General features: G+C 37.8%; 1 protein-coding gene across 2 annotated transcripts in view; it reads right to left on the reverse strand.

Moving 5' to 3' along the window:
• gpc6b (glypican 6b) overlaps nucleotides 1-14,339 on the reverse strand; it is a 71,297-nt gene that overhangs the window by 17,850 nt on the left and 39,108 nt on the right. The window contains exons 5-7 of one of the 2 annotated variants that reach the window (XM_069702657.1): nucleotides 7,962-8,092; nucleotides 7,159-7,302; nucleotides 6,112-6,141 (exon numbers count right to left, since the gene is read on the reverse strand). In XM_069702657.1, coding sequence (XP_069558758.1) covers nucleotides 6,112-6,141; nucleotides 7,159-7,302; nucleotides 7,962-8,092 — 305 coding nt within the window. The remainder of the gene's footprint in view (nucleotides 1-6,111; nucleotides 6,142-7,158; nucleotides 7,303-7,961; nucleotides 8,093-14,339) is intronic. The other variant, XM_069702659.1, reaches the window with a different exon arrangement.

Raw genomic sequence — 14,339 nt, forward strand, 5'->3', positions numbered from 1 at the left:
CACTGGTCTATCACAAAGCCCACAAATATAGAAAAATCCCACAGTAACATCTTTATTGACTTGTATTCCTTCGTGGTATAAAAGTGGAGAACCCAGAGAAAAACAAATCCACAAATATCGGGAAAATCAAAACTTCCCTGCTGTTGGGCAGTAACCATTGATCTATACCATACTGCTATTTTTTATACCCAAAAGGACTGCGGTGATCGCCCTAGTGAGCGACTTATTTGTAGTTCTTTCACCTTCTGAGATGCCCATGGGGAAGATAAGGAACAATATATAATGTTACGGTGACAGAGATGGCTTTTTGTTATTTTCTATAAAATCTTACTCAATCTATCAATGGCCCACAATTATTTATCTGTTTATCTATCTATCAACTCAAAAATGCGATTTGCTTATTGTTATTTCACTTGGATGTTTGACCTTCACTGGATGATGAATTCTGACTGGGCGATATCGATTAAAAATCATCATGTCTGTATTTTTTGGGCTAAATGGCAGTATATGATATAGACCTCAGTATTTTATACGAAATGGGCAAAATGTTAATTTAAGTCAAAGTCACTCATAAGAGGTTACAAGCACTTTTATTAGAACAGATTGTGTCCAAAAATGCAAGGACAAGGTCACCTTCCCTGTTTGAAAAATGAATAAAATGAACGAAATAAAATTGGGCCTTTCTCTGAGGATGCTCCCTGAGGTCAACTCTGACAATAAAAGACTGATGTGCTGCGATAGGTGCATTGTCTCATTTGCGGTTGCCTGGCTTTCCGTCCTGATGCTGCTCATTCTCACCCAGTTTTGATATAGCCTATTCTTCATTACAGTGGTTAATTACCATCAGTACATTTAAATTTAAACTCGCTCTGCTCGATCATTCATAGATCTTCTGGTTTTACCGACTCTCTGGCTAATCCCAGAGTCGCTATCTAGATCAGTTAGCTACTTTAGCTTAACAGTTACCAATGTTTCTTGTTCTTCCTCTCGCTCTCCGGCTCCCTCTCGCTCGATGAGTCTGATATTTAGTTATCCCGCTGCCTCCTTTAGTGATAACATGTAATAAATGCAGTTCATTTGAGTTGATGACAGCAAGGATCAGTGAATTAAAAGTGTGTCTACAATAGACTGTATATAAATCTGGACGTAGCCTCCAGGTCTGAAAAGTGAGGCCGATGCAGAAGGGCCTTAAACTGCAAATATCACCGAGGGCTGGGTCGGCTCCAAAAAGTCTGTCTTCATAGACTCCCATTCAACTTATCCACAATACAAAGTTAATAGATTATCCAGCATCTTCTTGACGATTCTCTACAATATTTCATATGTTTTCCTGGTCTTGTTTTGAGCAGTTGTCTACAATTTCTGCAGCGAGTTTAGACTAATGTTAAATTGTTTTCCTGACGGCATGCTACATAACCACTGTTGATTGTTGACTTTGGTTTAAAACATGTTTGGTCTATCCAAGAGTGCAAAACATTTTTTTTCACAGTGTGAGACAGCAAGAGATGAAGACAGAAGACAGAGAAGAATAAATAATATCTGCAGAGATGAAAGGAGAGCTATATTTTGCTTACAATTATAGATTTTCCATTTGACGTCTAGACTCAATAATCAGTCCTCTATCAGGTTTGTGTGCACAGAAAAACAAAAACTGAGCAGTGAAAACTGGATTTGAGAAGATACAAACATTTTGGTGAAAATCAGGTGTTAGGAATACAATTTGTAAGACAAACAGGGACTACGGTCCATCATTGATAATCAGAACCTGAACTGTATTTTCTCCTCTTTTTTTCTTTTCTATTACTGGAGGCAACGTTTTCAAAGACCCTGTTTAATGTGAGAAATTTAAAATTGGTCAAAAGTTTTTTTGTTTTTTTTTAAACTTTTAAGAAATACAAACAAATATATTTAACCTTGGTATTTTTTGTTAAAAGAGCTCTCTAAATTCATCAGGGATGTTGGAGCTCTTTATTGCTGACTTGAGTTTTATTTATTATTACAGAGACATATGACCTTATAGTAACTAGTGGTGACTTTGTTTTTAAAGAAATCTCTTCTTAAAGCTCTGTAAAAAGAAGGTCCAATACTCTCTCTGAACATAAAGTCATGGATCAAAGGTTTAAGTTTTGACAAATATTGTTCCCTGCAGGCTCTTCTACAGTCTAGTCTCGCTCTCACTGTTGTACTGTGGTGCCATACAGATAAAATGTAAACCATGTATTCAAGGGAGACAAAAAGGACCAATAAAACTACACTAAATTTAACTGCATAAAACTTGTTACAAATGTCAAATTAAAAGCTCCAGTTCTTATCTTTAATACGCCTCTGAGCCTGACTATCTGTTATGCCTTTATCCCCTCTTTGGACTTTCAAATCTCCATTTCTCTCAGAGCTTTGGGGGTGTGTGCTCTGACAGAATGTCAGGCAATTAAACAGTCATGGCTCATTGAGCTGGAGGTGGGCCTGCTCCTCCAGGCTCCTCTATAGGCAACAAAAGAAATGAATACAGGCACTCCCTGCCAGCCCTAGCTCGTTCTTTGACTCCACAAACTTAGCAGTGAATCCAGACAAGAAGTTCTTATCAAAGGACACTTTAAACTATTGTCAAGTCTCACAAGGCTGAGCAGTGTCACTGTCACGGGTAATTATCCTTTGCCAGAATGTAAACGAGGACAGTGTGTGGGACAACAAAGATGTGCTCTCGCAAGGAACCCAGTCATGTCCCTGATGCAGGATGAACACACAAAACCTGTCACACTAATGATGGCATTATACAGCTACTGGAAAAGATGGGCACCTTTACACCTATCCCTAACGCTCTGCATAGAGGTATGACAAATACAAAAAAAAACACAGACAGCAGTTTCAATTAAGACATAGAGACTGAAAAAAAGCCCCAGGCATAACCACTTTATGACATGTCTCAGGAGTATCAGACCCCCAAAGAGCTGCTGATGGTTAAAACCTGTGTTTGAACTTTTTTTTCTTTTGGTATGAATAGTCAATTGAATTTTAACTCAGTTCTCATCTCACACATCTGTCTTTAAATTATTGTATAAAATATTTATTTCATACTCCAGATACTTTTGAAAAGATAACCTGCAACATACTGAGCATTACCACACACGGTAGGGATGTAAGGTAGGGACAAGCATCAATGGGCAATTACTTGATTTTCATAAATAAATCACTACATTAGTTTGGCTTTGCACCGACTCACCATCTGTTCCCTGTTTACTTCAGTAGCCTTTGTTTTCTCACTCACTGTCCAACACTTTGTACCAAATCCAAATAATGTTTCATAATTCTGTCTACACTCAACTTTTGACATTAAAAAGCCAAATTGTTTAAATAATTAATTGAAAAATATTTATATATTCAGTGCTTTTCTAAACAACAAGTTATTATAGTATAGTATCATACTTTTTTTTTTTTCTTATAACATCATATTATGTGAAGTAGCAGCCTTGACAGTGCATCTATATGCAGCAAAACCAAGAATAACATATTGTCCTTCTGTAAGTGTAGTGGCTGTCACCCGCAGGACTTCAATAAAAATACATTAAACCTCTCACAAGTTAGAAATGTAGAAATGCAAGGTTATAACGAGGGCGCTCATGCACATGTGGACATTTTTCTGTCCTTGCGTGCCTTTGCTCTTTTGCTGGAAGTTAACAAAACACGTGATACTGTTACATGTTTGACAGCTGCAGTTAATATGAGAACTGATTTCACTGCAGATCTGTGTAGTATATCTAAAACATATGAGCTCAACCACCACAGCTCAATGCGAGCTGAACAGCCTCCATTAGAGTATTTAAATGTTTTCACATGTCTTGTTGTTTGTCTGAATGTAACTTTAGACATCTTGATAGAGAATAATAAACTGTAATACTGCCGTGTGTGTTGTCTCATTTACCATATAATCAAATAGTTACACATACGCACTCAGCATATGCTGTGATGTAATTCATCAGATTAAACCGCTTTACTGTTCTAGTATAGCATGACATTTTTGCTGATATATGATTATGTGGTAGTACAACGTAAAACGACAAAAAAAAAAATCTAGGGAAGGAAGGGAGGTAATGGCATGCACCAACGGTTCAAAACTCAAAATGAACCAGAAACTCCGAGATTGTGTCTTAACCACACAACCACCACGACGCCCCGGACATAATTCAGGTTCATCTTTCTCATGCTGACAGATGCTGCACTGCTTTAGCTTGGCAGGAGGACTACACATTTGTCACCGAGAAAACCCAGCTGTTGTTTGTCAATTTATTTCGATGAACAGTTAGGAGAAAATAAGGCTGTATTTATGGATATTAACCCTGGTATTTTTAGTGAGAAGTTGGAGTTTCTCTCACTGACAGCATTGCTTACAGTGAGTCATATAGTATTTGTTTTCAAGTCAAGTTAGATGCTATTTTATTTTAATTAAAAACAAAAAGGAAATTTGGATCACATTAATATACACGACCAATAGTACAAGGACAGTGAAATAAAAGTAAGTTTCCCTGTGATCGCTACAAAAGAAGTGATTACAAATATGATTTCCATTTAAGGATACCAGAAATCATTGAAATTCAATGATTCATAAAACCAAATTCATTACCAAAAAAGAATAACAATTAAATTGATCAATTTCAATGTAAACTGTCATTTTAAACATAAAATGCTCCATTCTTAGTGTATTAACACACACACTTTATATTTTGACAGATTGAACTGTAATTGCAGGAGCCTAAAAATCATGTCATTTTTGTTTTCTGCCCTTTTTTTTTTAGTTTTCAGACAGCAGCTGCTTGCAGTGAAATGCACAAACATTACCTGCTCAGCAAAAAACAGCCGACACAGTCAGCTAATGACGAAAGAACAGAGTGGCGCATTTAGCAGCTAAAGAGGCTGATATGTCCATCAGACCATAAACAGAGCTAATAGGGGAGTAAATATTCACAAACCTGTATGAAGCACAAGCTGTTCTGGATCTGCTGGATGTGTTAAAGGGGAACCGTGTGTTAACAAGTTCACCATATTCCTGGAAACATCAGTGTTGACTGCGCAGCTTGTTTTGGTTCCCTCAAGTGGCACAAAAATCTGTTCAACGCTTGCAATGTATTTGGCTACGAGTCAATATTGCTTGATGTGCACGTTGTTGATAGTTCCTCATTTGAAGTGGCATTTTCTCTAAAAGCTTTCAAACTCACAGCGAAATTATTAAATCTGCGGAAAGAAGAGTTTTGATTCACAGCTCAAACAATGGATGTAAACCAGATTGAGCCGAAAAACAAACCAGGCATTGTCCTTTACTTTCCATGAGCCAAACGACACATATTACAGCCCGTTATAGAAATCTCACAATTTGTAGCGTCCTGTGGCCAGATCAGCATGGACTCCTGAGGCATGTTGATAATGGAATTTTCTGCTTGTGTAAATTGGTTTAGAATAGGATGTCAAAAATCATCTCTCGTCACTGAGCGCCCTGTTGTGAAGTACTCTAAGCAGGCTAATCGCCCAGGTATTTAGAAACAGTCATGATCCCCCACTTCACTGTACCATTATAGGAAACGCTGCCTGATTGGTTGGGTGTCTCGAGGAGCTGACTCTATTAGCAATGATGGGATGTGTCTCGAACAGACGCGGTGTTTGACGAAGGTTCATGTTGGATCACAGAGAGGAATCCTGACCGGTTAGGGACGCCGTGGCATGTGTTCAACATCTCTGTGGTGTTAGCAACTCAACTGTGAAAATACTGTGTTTAACAGCTGATACTGTGCTGCCACGATACACCACAATATCAAGCGCTGAAGAGTTCTTGCATTATAACACCTAATATATCACATGAAACATATCAATGAGAGAGTGTGACATTAAATCTCATGCGAGATGAAAATGAGACTCTTGACACATGGCACACAAGGTGCTGCATACCGATGGGAGTTACAGGTCACGACGCTTGCTTACTGAAAATGTAACGCTTAAAACACAGTCCTATGCATCTCCATCCACACAATATTAAACCATCCTTTTTTCTTTCAGAATTTATGCATAAAACAGCACCAGTCAATAATCCCAGCAAAAACATGCATATAAAATGTTAAACCTTACACTGTGTTGCATCGCATTCCAAACAATCCTCTGGTTTGCAGCATAAAGGCAGGGAAACAGAAAGTCTTAATTAATTCAGTGTAGGTGGAAGAAATCATTGATGGACACAAAGCTACAAAGCCAACTGCTGTATATAAGACATCAAAGATGCATCGAGAATGAATTAGATTGTGCAAAACCATAATTAGGATTGAATAAAACAAACAGCTCATTTATTGTGGCAGGATTTAAAGCTGCTTTTCAAATGATGTGCACATTAACTAAATAACTTGTTATTAATCATACATAAAGGGCTAAGACATTTAATTTAGCATGTCTTAGACTCTGTGGGAGAGGCTCAATTAAGACATTTAATTAGTTTGCTACCTTTTCAAGGGTCAATAATGCAAAAAGTAATTGATTTGATTTGTGATGTGAAGAGCTATAAATACCAACACAACTGAGACACGGTTTGAAAAGATTCACTTTGAAAAGGGCTCGAGGAAGAAGAGGGAGGAGAGGAAGGGCACTGTGGCTGCAAAGGTAATCCATGATGAGAACTGTCTCTCAGCTGAATTGGAGTGTCAGCCCCGTGTTGACCTTTACCCTGATGCAGCATTTTAGGTTTCAAGGTTGTTTGGGATGGAAATCCGTGTATCAAGATCCTATCAAACAAACATACAGATAATCTGACAGAAAATGAAGGTGCGCTTTGGAGCAACAATTGATATGGTCAGCTTTAAAAAAAAAAAAAAAAAAAATCTATCCATCCCCTTTCATCCCTTTCTTTTCTGTTTGCCGAGTACACAGAGATGAGAAGGGCACTGAGCGCGGTGCATCGCACCTTCCGCTGCCCTCCTGGGGTAAAGCTGATGATTCGTTAACAAACACAAATCGATAGCTGGTCCTGAATGGAGGACAGCTACAAAGAATTAATTTCCGGCTTCAGGGGGCTTACAATGGCAAATCACCAGCTTTAATCAACAGTGTCAAGTCAGAAAGACAAATGATGTTTACACTGAATCAGTGTCTCGCCTGAAAGCAGCAGCTTTGGCTTTGTGTCCTTACCAGTCTGTCTAGGCTCGTGCCAGCTGCAGTGGTAGGGCGCTCCTCTGGGCTGTAGGGCCTGAAGCGGACGCTGAACACATCCGAAACACCACGAGCAGACCTCGTGATTCCTGCGGGTTTTGGCTGGCCACAGCCTTGAAAAACCTGCAATTACAAAAACATGGGCACCCAACTGTCAGCGGTTTGAATTACGTTGGATGCAGAAAATAGGTAAAACATGCTGTTTTGTTAAGGTCTTGTGGATCATTCCCCCCACACTACCGGTGTGACTGCTCTACGTCAAGTTGAGGTAACCACGTTGATAGGTGATTAAACTGGGAGCTGTGACCAATGCTATTTAAGATGGTAGAGTTAAGTTTTTACGGGCTTTTGGGAAAATACCACATATACTTAAACCATCAACAAAACTGCATCTGTTGCCTGGGAAAGCCAACGTAGCATTCAGCTTTGAATGGGAACTGGCATCCAAATCTGTGTAGGCAGAAAGATATTCTTCACAACCACCTAAAAAAAAAACGTGTTCTTTCTGACTACAATTTTGCGGGCAAAGAAAAATGTAGTAAAACACAGGAAACACATTAACTACTGTTAGTTGAACTAAGATTATCTGACCAGATTGAAACATGTCATTTAAATACAAGACCTAAACTTGGACATAATTAGAACTTGTCGCAATGCACACCTTAGACACAGCCCTGAAGGATTTTCAACAAGCTCCTTTTTTACTTTGTGAAAAAGCTGGACATCACCCATCTGTCAGAGGTGTTACTTTGTTCTCTGGAAAATATACCTAATTGACATACCCTGTAGGAGACCTGGGCACTGTTATCTTGCATATTCATGATGGCCTCTGAAATCTTGACATCAATAGGCTCCATGACAGATTCAATGTTGAAAGGTCCCTCCAGCCTCTGTGCCACCAGCAGCATGGCATCTGTCACAAGATTGGTTAAAAAAAAAAAAAAAGTGCAGTGTTAAAGGGAGGAAAGCAGAGGTGCAAACAGACACACACGTATTGTTGTTTACAGCAGTTGGCATCCAGCTTATTGGTGCATTACCTTCCCAGACACACAAGAAGCACTTTTCACTGGGGTTTAAGTGGTCAAGCAACAAGCAGAAATAACCCTAAATATAGCAATAAAACAATACTACATAGAGTGATGATGCATTGGAAGGTGTCTCCATTCAGAAGCAGATATATCTTGTGGTCCTTTTAATATGCTTCGTGACAACAACTCCGATGCAGCGCTGTCCAATTTATTTAGTATTAGAGAGAACACACAGTTGCACTGCAACTTAAAAATACAATCAAAATATACACAAATTGTACAACAAATTTAGAAATTTACTATAAATGCAGAAAAGAAAAAAAAATCAAGAATATGAAAATTATTCCACTCACGTCCCTGAAAACATTTCTCTATTCCTGCATCAGCTAGTGATTTACATAACTACCTGCATTTTGTTTACGTAGGTTTTCTGTGTTTAAAGTGCTCTCCAAAATGCAATGTAGGTTGTCACTCTAGTTTTTTTTAAATTTGTTTCTGTGTTTTCGAGTTCCTGGGGGTTTCTCAAATTGCAGAGTGGGAGTCTGGCAGCTTGCACAAAAAAGTAAAAAAATAAAGACAAAGCTAAAATAGGTTTGATTCTATAGTAACAGTGCACTAACTCTCATTTTTAAAGACTTAAACTAACATTTGAATTTCTTTCAATGCCACAATGCAATGCCTAACTATTTGGTACAAAAATAATTTTACTTGATTAAAAAAAAAAGTCAACTATCATAATAGTTTCTCTGTTTCGTATCACTGTACTGTAAATGGTTTGGGTTTTGGTATGTTGGTTGAATGAAACAAGAAAGTGCAAGATGTTACTTTGAGATTTGAGAAATGGTATATTTTACATTTCTGATATTTAAATGACCAAATAATAACATAACAACAAAATCAAAGGTAAAAAGAATTGTTAGCTTGTGATATAGTTTTTTTTTACCAGCAAACTGTCATGTCTTCCTTTGTAATTACTACACAGTATTGTCCTTTACCAGCCCATTCTCATCACAGACTGCAAACACACTTATGAAGCATGAATGCATCTTGAGGCAAATTAAATTTTTATGTAGATCAATTCAATCAAGTCAACAAAATGTTGTTATGCTGCAGGCAGTGAACAGTGCTGATGAGTCATTGATTTAATAGAACTTCTCAAAGCCAAGCACTTCTTTACATCCACTGTGGGAAAGGTCAATGTCTCATTAATATTGTGTGGACACAAGCCAGAAGGCCCTGTTGAATACGGGACGCTTGCTATTATCATCTCAGCTTGTTTTCATCACTTTCAATTAACACCTCTGACAGCTTTATAAAAAATAAAAAAATAAAGATTTTGCAAATTAATAATATGTACAACTGTGAATAGTTGATATTTCACAGTATCTCAAGCTAATTATGCAACTCCTGTTACCTTTTAGAGGCTAAGTGAGTGAAATGATATTGCCGTGAAGAAGTGCTAAAGTGCTCTCAACCCCACAGAGTTGTTATATTAATGTGCCTCCGCTTGTATAATGGCAGGTCTGAGTTTGAATGGCATGCCACAGGGAGCTGGACATCATCAAACCACTAACTCATAACTGGGCAAGTCCCAGATCTGGAGACAGGACTCAGACAGTGTGTCAGGACAGGTTTCTATATCCATAGACCTCCCAAGATAAGACCTCACCAGCAGGCTGTCATAATGACTCTACAATTACCTCATGGTTAAATAAGGTCATCCTGTCATTTGGAGACTGCAGAAACAATGGCTACATGATTCTAACTCCCTTAATAGTTTATTGAATCTGCACTTAAATGTTGTTGTTTGAAGAACATGTAATATGTTTTGTTTGGCCTGCTGCTTCGACCACCCCACCCGTCACAGGAGAATTATATAATTTATTCCCAAACAGAGCAGACCCAAAAATGGCCACTAAAACTATGTAAACACAAAGTAAGAGACCTGAATGAGAAAACAACAACAATAAAAGGTATTTAAAGACATAAGGGGGTACATGAAGCAAACAAACAAGACAACCTAAATTACACTTTCGTTCTTTGATAGCAGACCTGTCCAGCTTTATATTCTTCTGGGAACTAAGATCACTAATGGCAGAGGAAAAAAGCGGAGAGACATTAGTGCAGCTCTGGCTCCATTTCCTTTCCAACTATGTCGAAGTCTGAGCCTTTGAAGACCTCTTCTGTTTGTTTACACTGTGAATTGCAAATACCCTGATGCTCACTGAGATCTTAATATACAGATTATGCCAGTGGCAAATAGCTTTCTACAGCTCTTCAGTTGAACCACTGTGCACCCATGTGGTCTATTAGTGTAGATAACACCTGTATGGGCAGAAAAATCAAACAAAAAAATTGCCTGTTTGCAGTTTTGCTGACCCTTTTTCATGATGGATTTTTTTTTTTTTTTTTACACAAAACTATTATTTAGTTTAGTTTCTTTTAGTGTTTGTGTATTTCTTGAAAATAATTTGAATTTAGCATCACTGTACAGCTTTCAATTTAATCTAACGATGATATAAATTTATTCAATCGCCCCAGGTAAATCTGCAAACAAAACAAACACACGTGAAGCAACATATAAATTCAAGCATAAGCTTAAAAACTGTCAAGTGCAAACTCTGAAAATTTAGGTCAATGGAGCCAACTGGGAATAACTCATATTCCATTATAGAAGAAAAGAAGAGTGCCTCCAGCATCAGAGACGATGGCAATCTTTTTCCACATTGGTGACTTATCTACAGCTTATCAGATGGGCACAACAAACAGAGAGAGATGGGAACTTTGTCTTCTTACATCTGAGGGAAAGCAGACAGAGACGTATGGGAGAGAGGAGAAGAGACAGAGAAATAAGAGGGCAGAAGAATAAGGAGTGGTGCTGATTGGGTTGAGTAAAGGCCAGGTTATGACTTTGTCCCAGAAGATCATGTGAAAAACTCTACCTAAATGGAGAATTAATGACTCTCATTTATGAAGAGTGCATGAAGTCCAGTCCGCTGTGGCATAGCTGCCACTCTGAGCCAAATTTTCCCTGCATCACTTTTGCAGCACTGAGATAGGCCACTGGCCAGCCAGAGGAAATCTTGTTATCATCCCGACACAGACATGCAAATAAACGCATCTTGCCCTATTCTGAGCTGCGGTTTTTAAAAAGAACAACCGGGACTTACTGGATAGAGACACGGAAAACTAAAAGACAACATGCCGTGAAACCACAGCACAATCCAAATATTTTCTGTCATATTTGAGGTTAATGTTTCAGTTTGACATACGGAACATGCTTATTTGCTCCGTCTCGGTAAAAAAAAATTTGAGGAGCTAGTATTACTCTGGGATCTGCCTCTTTATCGAGATTGATGTCCACTTAAATTCAGGCTATGTCAGCCAGCGGCAACCTCCAGCAGACAAGGACAAATAAGGAAAGGGAACAGGCCCTTCTATGGGTCTTTGCCTGTGAAGAGTTCTACAGTATGAAAAATGGCTCGAGTGTAATTTGGATTCTGTAAAGCATAGCTCATCTGTGGTTCAATCAACCAACTAATAGTGCTATGAAACGGTATGAAAATGGAAAGGAGCGAAAAAAAGTCCTCGAACACAGAGATACACAGAGACACATTCATGTTAAAAGAACACTTCACTTTTTGAGGATTAATAGCAATAAAACAAAGACGGCACACATTTAGACGATCACAAACTAATTTCCTGTTTTGAACCCTAAAAGCTTTTTTAATATGATAATTTCTTTCCTGTCTTTTTCATAAAAAAATTAAAAAAATAATAATTCAAAGATACTTAAAAACAAAATGGAAAATATTGTTTCTCAAAAATATCCTCTGCTCAGACAAGGATTGCAAGCAGCTTGTTGTGAATATAAACACATACATAAATTGTAGAGCTTAAATTTTGCTTACAGATCTGCAGTCACGTGCACATGATGACTGTTGCAGCTGACTGTGCAGATACATCCTTGTTCACTCTGTTTTAAGTGCATGCATTATAGATCATCAGATGGCAAAACTGGTCTGTCAACCACTTTATTCCAGACAGTAAAAAATACTATAGTACAAAAAACCACTTATAGCATAATGTTACTTTTACCTCAAATATCTCCACATCTAATCGGTGTATCTGACCAGGCATCCAAGATACGTACACCGTATATATCTTGACATATTTCTGGTGCCACTATAAGGTTAACATTATTGTTTTTAAGTGAAATGTCTCAACAACTACTAAAATGATTTAAATCAAATTTGGTACACATATTTGTGGCCTTGTAAGCGTAAATTGTGATGAATTTGAGACCCCTGATTGTTCATATTGTGCCAGTATCAAGTAAGAAGTTGTTCATTACTTTCTTTGCTTTCAAATACCTGAAAAACAATCACATCCCCATCAGCCTCAGGTATACTTTAAAAGATGCACTTTTGTCTTTTGTGCTAATTACTATAGTTAGCATGCTAGCAGGCCAACATTAAGGGGTGAACATAGTAAATATTTCCTTCTAAACATCAACATGTTAGCATGCCAAAGCTCAAAGTATGATTGTGTTTAAAAATAAAGCCTGAAGCATTCATAATCATTATTTTTCCATTATTACAAATTTGCAACCAAGTGATAACATCACTCTAAAATGTGAAGAAGACTTCTTCTGTAAAAGCCATACTGAGGCAGCGCTGATACCGCACTGCACTGCTAATCTAACTAAGCAGCATGATCAAATAATGAGCAGTTCATGATCAGATCATGTTACTAATGAGGTTGGAGATGACGTGGATTTTTTTTTTTCTCTATCGTTGCTAACAGGACTGTTTCAACTATTTCGCCCAGAAATATGTTAACGAAGTCCCTTCCTCTTATCGGCATCCTTGTTTGCACGGTGTTAAAGCCTCATGATACGGAGCACATCTCCACCACAGAGCTAAGGTGTGATGTGCACAGGCACAACAGCTGAGCAGCTGTGATCAAAGACAAAGATCTGACAAAGATAGGCTTCCCTGCTCTTCAACGCACCACAGAGTACAATTTCGCTCCTCAAAATGTCTGTCTTTCTGCAGACTCGTAATTGCACAGGTGGGAAGTGAAACTGTAATTACATCCACTCAACCACATCTTCATGTAACTCTGAGTTATTAGGCAATAACTATAAAACTAAATGTAAATTAATGTTTTCGCTACAGCGGCCATTACTGAAATGTTCACCAAGTGCTTCCCTGAGCGGTGTTCCACAATGTTTGTTTGATTTCTGCAGACAGATGATGTAACATTTTGTAACATGCAACTTCTTCAGGTGTCAGTTTCAAAGCTTACAGTTTTCTCACTGTAGGGAGAATATTGTCTCAGCATTTCCCTCAAAGACATAAAAGTGGATGTAGCTTCAGGGTGTGAAAGAAAGAGGCCAGTGGAGAAGTGCAATACTACTGAGAGCCACTAGAGGGTGGCTCCAAAAAGGCTTTAATCTTCACTCATAAAATACAAAGTCAATACATTTTTTTCCACAAGTTCTTCTTCAACCTTCTTATTAGTTTTCTAGCGGTCAATCTGAAAATAATCCCATCATTAACTAGAAAATAAACCTTAAAAAGCTGTCAGGTTTCCACTATCGGTAGGCGGGATGCAGTGTTGTCGGGTTTCCAATCAGATCGCGTCAGATCCACTACTCGCTCCTCCCAAGCTCGTCCTAATATGATCACTTCTGGCTTCAAACTGCTCTGAACTAGAAAGATAGTAGTATATAATAATAGTTTATTAGTCATATTTTTATTTTTGTATACACTTTTTTTTTTTATAGGCTTATTGATAAGGCACTTAATGCAAAGATGCCCAAGAATTCTTTATATTTAACAGACAAATAGGAGTGCTATTGACCTCATTGAATTTTACAGTACAAATTGAATAGCCATATTTACCAAAAAGGTTAAATCAATATTTTAAGTTCCCAATCCATCAGTTGACTAATAGTATTATGTACTCAATTATGTACTATACTACAAAATAATGGGTTACAGTGAAAACCTTTTCAATTAGATCTGTCTTTGTTTGTCTTAATAGCCGAAGACAAAGAAGCTCGAACTTTTTTTTTACTGAATATCATGTCTCCAATCTGACTAGTTTCTAGAAAATAAGACTTGA

The sequence above is a fragment of the Brachyistius frenatus genome, unplaced genomic scaffold (genome assembly GCF_029030835.1).
Source record: "Brachyistius frenatus isolate BFR_SWC_R1_liver_20210118 unplaced genomic scaffold, ASM2903083v1 Contig_42, whole genome shotgun sequence".
Taxonomy (NCBI): Eukaryota; Metazoa; Chordata; class Actinopteri; family Embiotocidae; genus Brachyistius; species Brachyistius frenatus.